General features: G+C 43.1%; 1 protein-coding gene across 18 annotated transcripts in view; it reads left to right on the forward strand.

Moving 5' to 3' along the window:
- The window catches only part of LOC119972600 (extracellular sulfatase Sulf-1-like), a 690,773-nt gene extending 684,473 nt beyond the window's left edge, over window positions 1-6,300 (forward strand). For 12 of the 18 annotated variants that reach the window (XM_038809548.1, XM_038809546.1, XM_038809551.1 and 9 more), the window contains one exon: window positions 3,897-6,300. In XM_038809548.1, the coding sequence (XP_038665476.1) occupies window positions 3,897-4,798 (902 nt within the window). In that variant the 3' untranslated portion in view covers window positions 4,799-6,300. The remainder of the gene's footprint in view (window positions 1-3,896) is intronic. The other 6 variants (XM_038809565.1, XM_038809560.1, XM_038809562.1 and 3 more) reach the window with 3 other exon arrangements.
- Window positions 6,301-13,672: the final 7,372 nt, after the last annotated feature.

The raw sequence follows: 13,672 nt of genomic DNA on the forward strand, positions 1-13,672 counted from the left end.
TATTGTTTGCCTTATTTCTAACCTTATCCTTATCTCCCTCCAAGTACAGCGTGACTCATGAACAGCAGTTAACCTTCAACAGTCTGAAGCAATTAGAAAATCCATGATACCTTTCGAGCTTGGCTAAGCTTCCCAGCATGCCTTCAGATTTGAGTCAAGTTTAACATTTCTATGTTCTTGACTTTATTGTGAATCAAATTCTGATCTTTTAACAAGTCATCTAGGGTGGCCAGCACACCATTTTCCTTTTCCTTAAAAAACTGGTATTAAAAGTCGATATTGAAAAGTCCAAAATACTTCAACTGTAAATGAAAATTGAGGAGTTTCTGTAATGGTTGACCGATCTACAATGTCACTGTTACTGCTGCTGGGAAGCTAAAAATCTACCCCTTGATGTAAAAGGCAGTGATCGAGCACATGTTCAGTTTGGGTGCAGTTGGAAAGCTAGGAATTGCAAATCGGCCACACGTTATATACCCCAAGCATATAAACCGGCAAGGTGTCCAAGTGCCAGTTTCTGCCTGTAGCCAAAATGAAAGTTAGCCCCATTTGTTATTGATAGACGCGCACCCAGAGCAATAGGCTCAGAACTGATTCAAATAAATGAACTGATTACTGATTCAGTGGAGAAATAGATCATTCGATTGTATTTCCTAGTGCCAAAGATTTATGAAGCCAAAGAAAAGTACAGTGGGTGCTGGAAATCTGAAATGCAACAAAGTGTTTAAACTGCTTCGTTGATCAGGTAGCATCTGTGGAGGGAGAAACAAACTTCATATTTCACGTCAGTGACCTTTTCATCAGAACTGAAAGATAGAGGTTGGAGATTAACCATTTTAAGCAAGTAAAAAGCCAGAGAAATGTGCGTGCAGGAGAGAATGAGAGGAGGAAAGAACTAAAAGTCTATTATTGGGTAGAGGTGAGGAGTGCAAGGCAGAATGCGATGATGATGGGACAAACATAGAAACAAGAGTTGGACTCTCAGCGGAGTTGAAATTTGAGCTGGAATAATATTTGCTGCCTCAACAGCACCTACTCCACCCACTGGGACTGTCCAGGCTTTGACTGAGCCGACGGCTTCAGGACCCTGCAATCCTTAAATTGGATGGAAAAACAAAAGGCCATTTAGAAAGCTGCCTCCAGGAAGAGAGCTCCCCCTGTTCGGTTCCCTTGTACGTGTAGGCTCAGGATCCCCATTTGGTCCCAACATCAGGGTCCCAGGAAAAATCCTGCCCATTAATGATGCTGCCAGACCTGCTGAGTATTTCCAAGTTATCGTGAGTTGACCTCTCTTAAATCACTGCTTGTAGGTGATTGGTTTGAGTTACCCCGGTCTGACGGTAGATTTATGTTCCATTTGCTTTTGGATGGCAATTATCTTTTGATCAACATGTCCTTTCCTACAACATACGTTAGGTAATTTTCACTTTGTGTGATAGTATAAAACTAGAAACTGGTTTTGTTTCTCCTCATTTTTATATCCATTGAAGTAAAATGAGCTGCTGATTCAGGATTACATGTTATACACTATTACACAAAAGTCAGAATTAACCACAATATGCTTATTATCCCTCTCGAGTGAACCACAGTACCATTTCTCCCTCAGTATTATTAAACCTTGGTCCGAGTTTAACAAATTGTACATTTATTGTCAACTACATATAATAACTGTGCACATTACTTGATCGGATGCAATTGCAATATTTTTAGTACATTTCTAGGAACTGCAATACTGAATTAAACCTTTAAAAATACAGCTTGGACTTAAAAATAACTGGCCTTTTACATCAACTATATTTTTGAAGTGAGACTGTCACATCATCACTCACAAAATAGTTCTCAAAAAATCATTAGGTATTTGGGGATCCTAGCTTAATACTTTAGCAAATGGCTCTGGCACCTTTATGTGGCCACACTGCAACTGTCCTATCTACTTTGCCCAGATTTGCATCATGATTTTGAATACCTCTATCAAATCTCCTCTCAAGCGTCTTTTCTCCAAGGAGAACAGCCTCAGTTTCTCCAATCTATTTATGCAACTGAAGTTCTTAATCTCTGGAACCATTCTCCTGAATTTTTCCTGCACCTTCTCTAATGCCTTCACATCCTTCCTGCTCCAGATAAGGCCAAACCACTGCTTTATACAAGGTTAACATAATTTCCTTGTCTTTCTACTTTATTCACCTCGTCCCGAAGCCAAGGATATTTTTTTAATCAGGCTCTCAGCCTGTCCTGCCACCTTCAATGACTCAGACACCTGTACACCCAGGTCCCTCTGCTGCTGCATTGCTTTAAAATTGTATCCATTATTTTATATTGCCATTCTGCGTTCTTTCTAACAAAAAGAATCACTTCACACTTTGCATTAAATTTAATATGCCATTTGTCCGCTCATTCCACTAACCTGCTTCTTTCAAAGTTCTGCACTACCTCCTCACAGTTCACAATACTTCTGAGTTTCATATCATCTGAAAATTTTGAAATTGTGACCTGTATCCCAAGTTCTAGCTTATTTGTATATACTACAGTAAGAAGTCTCACAACACCAGGTTGAAGTCCAAATGGTTTGTTTCAAACACGAGCTTTCGGAGCACTGCTCCTTCCTCACCCCAGTCCAACGCCGGCATCTCCACATCTTGTATATACTAGGAAGAGCAGATGTCCTAAAACCGACCCCTGAGGATCTCCACTTCAAGCATCCTCCAATTTGAAAAGCCATTACTCCCTGTTTCCTGTCGTTCAGCCAATTTTGCATCCGTGTTATTACTGACCATTTTATTCCATGAGCTAGAACTTTGTTCACAACACTGTTGTACGGCATTTTATCAAATGCCTTTTGGAAGTCATGTGCGTCACATAAACAGCATTGCCCTCATGAACCCTCTCTGCTATCTCTTCAAAAACTTCAAGCAAGTTAGTTACACACTATTTGTCTTGAGAAATCCATGCTGGCTTTTCCATTTGACTATTAATTTTGACCCAAAATATTGTCTTTAGCATTTTCCCCACCACTGAGATTAAATGCCTCTAGTTGCTGAGCTTATCTTTACACTCTTGTTTGAACAACGCAATCTCAGGCGGGAGCGGGTTTCACATCTACTCCTACCTGCGCTGACTTCAGGCGTGTAAAATCAGGTCATAGAGATCAAGATAAAGAAGTGTGCTTATGAAACGAAAAGGGAAAATGCTGGAAAATCTCAGCAGGTTTGGCAGCATTTGTAGGGAAAGAAAAGAGCTAATGTTTCGAGTCCAAATGACCCTTTGTCAAAGTGTGCTTCTGAAATATGTCAGGGAGAATATACAATTGAGAACCAGGCCCAAAAAAGAAAGTGAAAAATCAAGTAAAGAAACAAAGAGGGAGTATGAAAGGAAACTAACATAAGAGGAAATTCTAAAAGAATTCTATAGGCATATAAGTACTAAAAGGTGGTAAAAGAAAGCCAACTAGGGACCAAAAATGGAATTTAGGCTTAGAGGCAGATGGCATGGCTGAGGTATTAAATAAATACTTTGCACCTGTCTTTGCCAATGCAGTATTAACTTTCAACTTATATTGTCCTTACTCTATGTAAAATATGAATGGCTACACATTAGATACTTTCTTTAAGAAATGTCTTTATGACAGTGAGTTTTGTGCCTGTGGTCAATCACTATTTCTCTTTTGAAGAATTCTTCCTTCCCCTATTGCCGATGTTAAAATTGTGATGTGTGTGTTTTCAACCTGTTCCTGTCTTGTTCAAGTCTTTGTGTAGTGGGCTGTGCTACCTCTAATTTTGCTTTAAGTAACAAGTTGATATCAGAGCAGGTGCATGTCTGCATGCAAACACCGTCCGGCAGCAACAACGGGCGTGCACCGCATGTGAAAATAATCCACTTCACATCTGTGTTTCTGCCAGCAGAGGACAGTTATGGGATGGATGGGAAGGCTAATCCAATCAAACTGCCAAACTTCACAGAAATTATCAACTGGGAAGGACTTGAAAATTTGTACAGTGTGGATGAAAGCTTGTTTGAACACAGGCATAACTATAGCCTTAGCTTTGGAGACTGGACTAATTACTGGAAGGATGTAGATAGAATGTTTGCACTGCTGAAGACTTTTTCTGGACACATTCAAACTTCTGAGCCCAATGCATCAAGTAAGGGCGGGACTCTTGATTTATTAACCATTGACACCATAGCACTGGACATGGCATCGACTGCATTGCCTATTTTGGGAAATGTGTTCTCTACTGAGCCAGAGGATGAATCTAGTGGCCTGACTATATGGGAGGCAAAAGAAGAACAACCTGCTGTACTTTTAGACTCCAGCAGCACAATTGCAAATACGGACGTTACAAGTGGTGAGAGCGCAAAGGAGAAAATGATAAATTACAATCGCATACCTGCTAAGCCTTTTTCAAGTTCTGAATGGTGGAGACACAACTGGACACAAGAATTGATGAAAGAATGGGTGGAGCTGGAAGGTGACCAAGGTTTCAGTGGGAATGGCCTGACGGAGATTGAGACCAGACATAGCTTCCTTCTACAGCAAAGTGGCATGCTTCCATCACCCAGCAACCAGAATGAAGTAGAGGAGGAAGAAGTGGATATATTTGAAGATCAGATATATCTTCCTGCTGGATCTGTTGGTCAATTTTACAATAAAGCTCTCACAGTTCCGCATGAAACCAGTGTCAGCAACAATGGGAAATCAGCAAGTGTTCAGCTTCATGAGGAGCCCCAGAACAGTGGAGAGGGAATCCAAGGGAACTTCAGTACAGAAGGCAGTGCCTTTCCCCCACTCTCCTTTCATTAACTCAAAACCCACTAATTATTTATTTGGACAACCGATAATAACATTAAGTTTTTTTAGCATTGTGAGGTCCAAGCAAAGCACATTCCATTCCAATGGGAGATACGTTTTGTAACAGAGCAGCCATGGCAGAAATGTGGCGTGCAGTTTTATTTTAGTAGCATTGTCTGGAATGAGGGAACAAGAAGCTTGTACTCTTAGAATTGTAATATTTTACAGCTCTTTATATAAATATATATTTAAATGTTCAGTGTTATGTAATTGGGATCAAAATGTCCCAAGGTGCTGTAAGAAATTCTCCCAAGCTTTCCATTAGCTGTTCAGCACGCAGACATTTAGCTGCTTCAGCCAGTCTTATGGAGGGCCTCTCAAGATCGTGACCTTGCCATTCCAAAAGGCCCTCATCATGGACTCTTCAGATTAATCTGCCATTATAGAAGTTATATGAGTACAGCAGTGTTTTCTTCTTACAAAGTATTTTGCACTTTCAGAATTCTTCACAAAATATTTTGCAGAATTTGGTTGCCAAGTGTGGATGTGTTAACAGTGCAGAGCATTGGCTCAGTAAGTTTTTCTAGCTGATCATTTTAGCTGTAACATGTAAAGGAAATGTTATTCTGTGTTTTTCATGCTGTAATGTGCTGTCACACCAATTGGTTTTTTTTCTCAAGTATTTTAGGATTGGCATTCTATTTTTGCCTTTGCATTTTTTTTTACCTTGGCCTATTTTGAATTTATTTTGTAATGAAGGAACAAGGTAAAGTCAAAGTGCTGAATTTTATTTCACTTCATTACTTTTTCCTATTACTTGGCACACATGCACTCATAATGGGACATGACATTAAAGGGATATTGTATTTGTGAAAATGTTTTGCAAATTTGTCTTGTTGGTTGATGGAGAAATTTCATCTGTCACTTTTACTACCACACTGAGTGCAAATGTTATTCCAGTGCACTTCTAATGAGATTTAAAACATTGCGTTTCTAATACATTAATAATTGGTTTTCACACATTTTTTCAATACGGTGCCCCTTTAAGAATAAAGCATAGATAAAAGTACTTATTTACTTACCATTTACTTGATGTGCAACTTTTTTGATAAATCTGTTTATAGTTCAAAAGCCTTGTTTAGCACAACTCCTAGATTTATTTGCATGAGGATATGTGTAATCTGTGTAGGTTTTACAGTGGTCACAGTTTTTTTTATTGTACACTGACAATGCCATACATTTCTAAGCCAATGTAATGCATGTGAATGGGTTAGAGACATCACACTAGTGCAGTTCATGATATTTTCTTTAAAGGGTAAAATTTGTATCAGTGTGTTATGTTTTGTCTGTAATCTACACTGGCCATACTATTTACTGGTAATTAAATGTTGCTTGTTTCTGGATAAACTTGCAGTGATTAAACCAAAATGCTTCATCCTTCTGAGAGAATGTAATTGTCCTTAGTAATACATAAGGTGCCAGAGATACACTGAATTAAAACACAATGAAGTTCACAATAGTCTATGTGTGATTATAGGTACCCTGCAATGGGTTACAGATTTGGTTATCATGTGTTCGAAGATCACTATTTGCATTATTTTGATAAATATCCCAAAGCATTAAAAAAGTTAACGGGAGTAGTTATAACTTTGTCTGATAGTGTCAAATGTACGATACCAAACTGACTGCCTGGTGCTCACCCTGTCTGATTCTTCCGTCCATTAATTTGGTGGCAAAGAATGGGGTGAAGTTTATAATTGACATCCATGGAGTTTGCACGTTCTCCCCGTGTCTGCGTGGATCTCACCCCCACAACCCAAAAAGATGTGCAGGGTGGATCAATTGGCCAAACGGAATTGGCCCTTAACTGGAAAAAAAGAATTGGGTATTCAAAATTTTTTAAAATCTTTTAAATAATTGACATCCGATCCATTACTGGCCATTTTACACTATCGCCCAAATTTGAAATTACCCTATTTTGGTCGAAATGGTCATCAGGAATAATTTATTTACGAGACGATAGCATTATCCAATAGCAGCCAATGGAATAAACAACACCCACCTTCGATCTTGGATTCAAGTAAGAATTAGAAACTGAGCTTCACTCAAATAAAATATGTAAGTTGAGTCACTCATTCAGATCGTTTCTGTTGTTGCTCCCAGAGATCCATTATTTTTCCCATAATATTTGTAGATTAACACATATCTGTTGAAACTAGTTTGTGACAAAATGTGTTAAAAAATTCCAAATCGGATCAAAAACTGTGGGCAGAATTTTCCTAGCTGACTTTCAGTGACTGTGGGGTGGGAAACTCCGAGAAATTGACATCAGGTCAGGATCCTGACATCATCCCACCCTCTTCAGGCTTTCCCAGGATGGGTTCCAGGTCTGTAGAGAACCCCTGTGGGTCTTGCTGAAAAGCAATTGATGTTATTATGAAGGAATTTAGAGCTATTTCAACAAAGAATGCCCTCTGTCTTCTATGTGATAGCCAGTTACTGATCCAATCGGCCAAATTTCCCTCTATGCCATGGCTCATTACTTGCTGCATGAGCCGACCATGGGGCACCTTATCAAATGCGTTACTAAAATCCATGTATACGACATCAACTGCTCTACCTTCATCTATGTATTTAGTGGCGGCACGGTGGCACAGTGGTTAGCATTGTTGCCTACGGCGCTGAGGACCCGGGTTCGAATCCCGGCCCTGGGTCACTGTCTGTGAGGAGTCTGCACATTCTCCCCGTGTCTGCGTGGGTTTCACCCCCACAACCCAAAGATGTGCAGGTTAGGTGGATTGGCCACGTTAAATTGCCCCTTAATTGGAAAAAAGTAATTGGATATTCTAAATTTATAAAAAAAAAAATCAATGTATTTAGTTACCTCCTCAAAGAATACAATCAAACTTGTGAGGCAAGACTTACCCCTCACAAATCCGTGCTGACTATCCTGGATTAAGCTGTATCTTTCCAAATGATTATAAATCCTATCCCTCAGGACCGTTTCCAATAATTTAACTATGACCGAACTGAGACAAACCGGCCTATAATTCCCAGGGTTATACCTATTCTCTTTCTTGAACAAGGGGACAACATTCGCCTCTCTCGACTCTTCTGGCACTATTCCTGTGGACAGTGAGGACATGAACAAAGCCAAAGGCTCTGCAATCTCACCCCTCACCTCCCAAAGAATCCTAGGATATATCCCATCAGGCCCAGGGGACATCTATTCTCAGGCTTCTCAAAATTTCTCACACATCTTCCTTCCGAATATCTACCTCCTCCAGTCTACCAGCCTGTATCACACTATCCTCCTCAACAACATGGACCCTGTCCTTTGTGAACACTGAAGAAAAGTATTCATTTAGGGCCTCCTGTATCTTCAGACTCCATGCACACATTCCCACTACTGTCCTTGACCGGCCCTAACTTCACCTTACTCATTCTTATTTTCCTCACGTAAGTGTTAAAGGCCTTGGGGTTTTCCTTGATCCTACCCACCAAGGACTTCTCCTAGCTCTCTTAAGCCCTTTCTTGAGCTCCTTCCTAGCTATCTTGTATCCCTCAAGTGCCCTAACTGAACCCTGTTTTCTCATCTTCACATAAGCCCCCTTTTTCCTCTTGACAAGACATTCAACCTCTTTTGTAAACCATGGTTCCCTCACTCGACCATTTCCTCCCTGCCTGACAGGGACATACATATCAAGGACACGCAGTATTTGCTCCTTGAACAAGCTGCACATCTCAATTGTGCCTATCCCTGACAGTTCCTGTTTCCATCTTATGCTCCCCAATTCTTGCCTAATCGCATCGTAATTACCCTTCCCCCAGTTATAAACCTTGCCCTGCTGTGTGTTCCTATCCCTCACCATTGCTATAGTGAAAGTCACCGAATTGTGATCACTATCTCCAAAGTGCTCTCCCGCAACCAAATCTAACACTCGGCCCGGTTCATTACACAGTACCAAATTCAGTGTGGCCCTGCCTCTCGTCGGTCTATCCACATATTGTGTGAGGAAACCCTCCTGCACACACTGGATAAAAACCACCCCCATCCAAACTATTCGAATTATAGTGATTCCAATCAATATTTGGAAAGTTAAAGTCACGCATGACAACTACCCTGTGACTACCGCACCAATCCAAAATCTGAATTGCAATCTTTTCCTCCACATCTCTGTTACTGTTTGGGGGCCTATAGGAAACTCCTAACAAAGTGACCACTCTTTTCCTATTTCTAACTTCAGCCCACACTACCTCAGTAGACAGATCCTCCTCAAACAGCCTTTCTGCAGCCATTATACTATCCTTGATTAATAATGCTACTCCACCTCTTTTACCACCTTCCCTAATCTTACTGAAATATCTAAACCCTCCAACAACTATTCCTGCCCCTGTTCTATCCACGTCGCTGTAATGACCACAACATCGCAATCCCAGGTGCCAATCCATGCATCAAGCTCACCAGCCTTATTCCTGATGCTCCTCGCATTGAAGTAGACACACTTCAAATCACCTTCATGCCTGCAGGTCCACTCTTGTGACCTTGGTACCTTCCTTTGTACTGCTCTACCCTCAACTTCCTGAACTCCAGCAACGCTATCTCCTGGACTACAAATTAGTTTCCCATCCACCTGCCAAATTAGTTTAAATCCCCCCCCCCCCCCCCCCCCCCCCCCGCCCCCGCCCCCGAAGAGCTGTAGCAAATTTCCCTCCCAGGATATTGGTGCCCCTCTGTTCAGGTGTAACCCGTCCTGTTTGTACCGAGTGGATGATTCATCTCGGTCTCCTCCAGAGGGCCCCAGCATCACAGATGTCAGTCTACACTCCATGTGATGTCAAAAAACAGCTGAAGGCCCTAGATACTGCAAAGTCTATGGGCCCTGACAATATTCCAGCACTAGTCCTGAAGAATTGTGCTCCAGAACTTGCTGCACCCTTAGTCAAGCTGTTCCAGTACAGCTACAACACTGGCATCTACCCTGCAATGTAGAAATTGCCCAGATGTGTCCTGTACACAAGAACAGGACAAATCCAACCTGGTCAATTACCACCCCAGCAGTCCACTCTCAATCATCAGCAAAGTAATGGAAGGGATCATCAAAGTACTATCAAGTGGCATTTACTCAGCAATAACCTGCTCACGGATGCTCAGCTTGGGTTTGCCAGGGTCACATTCCACCTTGTTTCAAACATGGACAAAACAACTGAATGCCAGAGGTGAGGTGAGAGTGACTGCCCTTGACATCACGGCAGCATTTGACTGAGTATGGCATTTAGGAGCCGTAGCAAAACTGGGACTCAAAGGGAATCAGGGGGAAACTCTGCTGGTTGGAGTCATTCCTGGCACAAAGCTACTGGCTATAGTGGTTGGAGATCAATTATCTCAGCTTCAGGACATCATTTGCAGGAGTTCCTCAGGCCCAACCATCTTCAGCTACTTCATCAATGACCTTCCTTCCATCGTAAGGTCAGAAGTGGGGATGTTGCTGATTATTGCACAATGTTCAGCACCATTCGTGACTCCTCAGATACTGAAGCAGTTCATGTCCAAATGCAGAAAGACATGGACAATATCCAGGTTTGGGTTGACAAGTGACAAGTAATACTCACGTCACTCAGGATCCAGGCAATGACGATCTCCAATAGGATCTAACCATCTCCCCTTGGCATTCAGTAGCATTGCCATCACTGAATCCCCCACCCTCAACATCTTGGGGTTTATCATTAACCAGAAACTGAACTAGCCACATAAATACTGTGGCTACAAGAGCAGGTCAAAGACCAGGAATCCTGTGGTGAGTAACTCACTTCCTGACCCCCAAACCCTGTCTATCATCTACAAGGCACAAGCCAGGAGTGCAATGGAATACTCTCCACTTGCCTGGATGAGTGCAACTCCAACAACACTCAAGAAGCTCAACACCATCCAGGACAAAGCAACCAAATTGATTGCAGCTCCTTCCACAAACATTCAAACCCTCCACCCCCAATGAACTGTGGCAGCGTGTGTACCATCTACAAGATGCACTGCAGTAACTCACCAATGTTCCTTAGGCAGCACCTTCCAAACCCACCACCTAGAAGGACAGGAGCAACAGATAGCTGGGTACACCACCACTTGGAAGTTCTAGCCCAAGTCACTCACCATCCTGACTTGGAAATATATCACCGTTCCTCATTTGTCACTGATTCAAAATCCTAGAATTCCCTCCCTGACAGCACAGTGGGTGTATCTACAACCCAGAGGTGGCAGTGGTTCAAGAAGGCAGCTCACCACCACCTTCTCAAGGGCAACTAGGGATGGGCAATAAATGCTGGCGTAGCCAGCGATGCCCACATGACAGCTGCTGCAGCTAGTTAATTAGGTAGCTAGCTTAACCTGGGTTTCAGAAGCTTGAATCGGTTGTTTTTCATAAAGAATGGAAACGGGCCTTCCTCGATGCTGTTTCATCTGCACCAAGTGTAAAATGGGAGAGAGTTCAGAAAGGGAGGTGTGCTTTTCTTTTCCTACTTCTTTTCAGCCTCTGGCGCTTACTTTGGTACAGAGTAAGGACCTGATTGCTGAGTAGCTGATAAGTTATTCTATTTATTCTAATTGTAATAAATAGTTTCTAAAGTTACAATATGGCAGGTCAGCTTGGCCCAGGGGACTGTACATCCTGCGGTTTGTGGGAAGTCGCGTGTGCACCATGTGTCCCAGACAAACACATCTGAAGAAATATCTGCCGGCTGGTTTAGAACAGGGCTAAAGAGCTGGCTTTTAAAGCAGACCAAGGCAGGCCAGCAGCGTGGGTTCAATTCCCGTACCAGCCTCCCCGAATAGGCCGGAATGTGGCGACTAGGGGCTTTTCACAGTACTTCATTTGAAGCCTACTTGTGACAATAAACAAATTTCATTTCATCACTGGCTGTAGAATTTTGGGTTTCAGAACTCATAATGGTGACTGGAGTCACTATTGTTCATTTGTGTGGCTGAGAACTACGTGGACAGCACATTTAAGGAGGTGGTCACTTTGCAGGTTAAGAACATGTCGGCAGAGAGGGAATAGAACATAGAACATACAGTATAGAAGGAGATCATTTGGCCATCGAGTCTGCACTGACCCACTTAAGCCCTCACTTCCACCCTATCCCCGTAACCCAATAACCCCTCCTAATCATTTTGGTCACTAAGGGCAATTTATCATGGCCAATCCACCTAACTTGCACATCTTTGGACTGTGGGAGGAAACCCATGCAGACACGAGGAGAACGTGCAGACTCCACACAGACAGTGACCCAGCGGGAATCGGACCTGGGACCCTGGCGCTGTGAAGCCACAGTGCTATCCACTTGTGCTACTGTGCTGCCATTGACTGAGTGACTGTCAGGCAGTCGAAGAGATCCATGCAGCCAGAGCTATGTCTGTGGCACCGTGGGTGGTCCAGCTGCATTAGAAGGGAGGAAAAAGAGTGGAAGATGGAATAGTGGTGGGGGATTTGGTAATGATGGGATCAGACTGGTGTTTCCACGGCAGTAAACGTGACTCCCGGATTGTGTGTTGCCTCCCTGGTGCCAGGATCTAGAATGTCACAGATCACCTGCAAGACATCTTTATGGGGGAGGGTGAACAGCCAGACGTCGTGGTTCACATGGGCACCAATGACATAGGTAGGAAGTGGAATGAGATCCTGGAAGCGGATTTTGGGGAGTTAGGAACGAATTTAAACAGCAAGACCTCAAGAGCAGTAATCTCAAGATGACATCCAGTGAAGTGTCCGTGAGCACAGGAATAGGAGAACTAAGCGATGAAACACGCGGTTGGAGGGAGGGAGGGTGCAGATTTCTGTGGCATTGGGACCAGTTCTGGGGCAGGTGAAACCTATACAAGCTGGATGGATTGCACCTCAACAGGACCAGGACGAATATCTTCACAGAGAGATTTGCTCATGCTGTTGGAGAGGGTTTAAACTAGCTGGTCAGGGGTATGGGTATCTGAGGAGTAGCTCAAATTATAAGGGAATGAAGCTGAATACGGGAAGTAGAAAAGTGGCAAGTGAAATTCGAAGGCAGGTGGAGCAACGGCCAGAATCAGCAAGGCTTAGAATGTGGAATAATATGAAAAGTTAGGGTTTTTTTAGGAAACATTTTATTGAGGCATTCATAATTTTAACATTTAACATATTAACATTCTAAATAACAGAGCGGTCCGACACACGCAAAATCCCAACAGGAACATAGCCGACTTTCCCCCGCCATAACTCCTTGCTACCCATATATTAGATTCCCTGCCCTTATTCTCCACTTCCATGCCTCCCCCTTTCCCACCACCCCGGATTCCACCCCCCCCCCCCCCTTCTGCTGACGGACAGTTTTCCTTAAAGAAGTCGATGAACGGCTGCCACCTCCGAGCGAGCCCCTGTATTGAACCCTTTAAGGCGAACTCAATCTACTTTAGCCTTAGAAACGCTGCCATGTCACTGACTCCATCCCAACAAAATCCGTCTCCGGTCTGTCATGATATGCAGACATGCAGATAATGATATACAGACAGGCAGCTAATGAACACAAAGAACAGGACATGACCAATGAGCAGCACGGTAGCATTGTGGATAGCACAATCGCTTCACAGCTCCAGGGTCCCAGGTTTGATTCCGGCTTGACTGTGCGGAGTCTGCACATCCTTCCCGTGTGTGCGTGGGTTTCCTCCGGGTGCTCCGGTTTCCTCCCACAGTCCAAATATGTGCAGGTTAGGTGGATTGGCCATGATAAATTGCCTTTAGAGTCCAAAATTGCCCTTGGTGTTGGGTGGGGTTACTGGGTTATGGGGATAGGGTGGAGTTGTTGACCTTGGGTAGGGTGCTCTTTCCAAGAGCCGGTGCAGACTCGATGGGCTGAATGGCC

This window comes from Scyliorhinus canicula, chromosome 10 (assembly GCF_902713615.1).
Source record: "Scyliorhinus canicula chromosome 10, sScyCan1.1, whole genome shotgun sequence".
In the NCBI taxonomy this organism is placed as follows: Eukaryota; Metazoa; Chordata; class Chondrichthyes; order Carcharhiniformes; family Scyliorhinidae; genus Scyliorhinus; species Scyliorhinus canicula.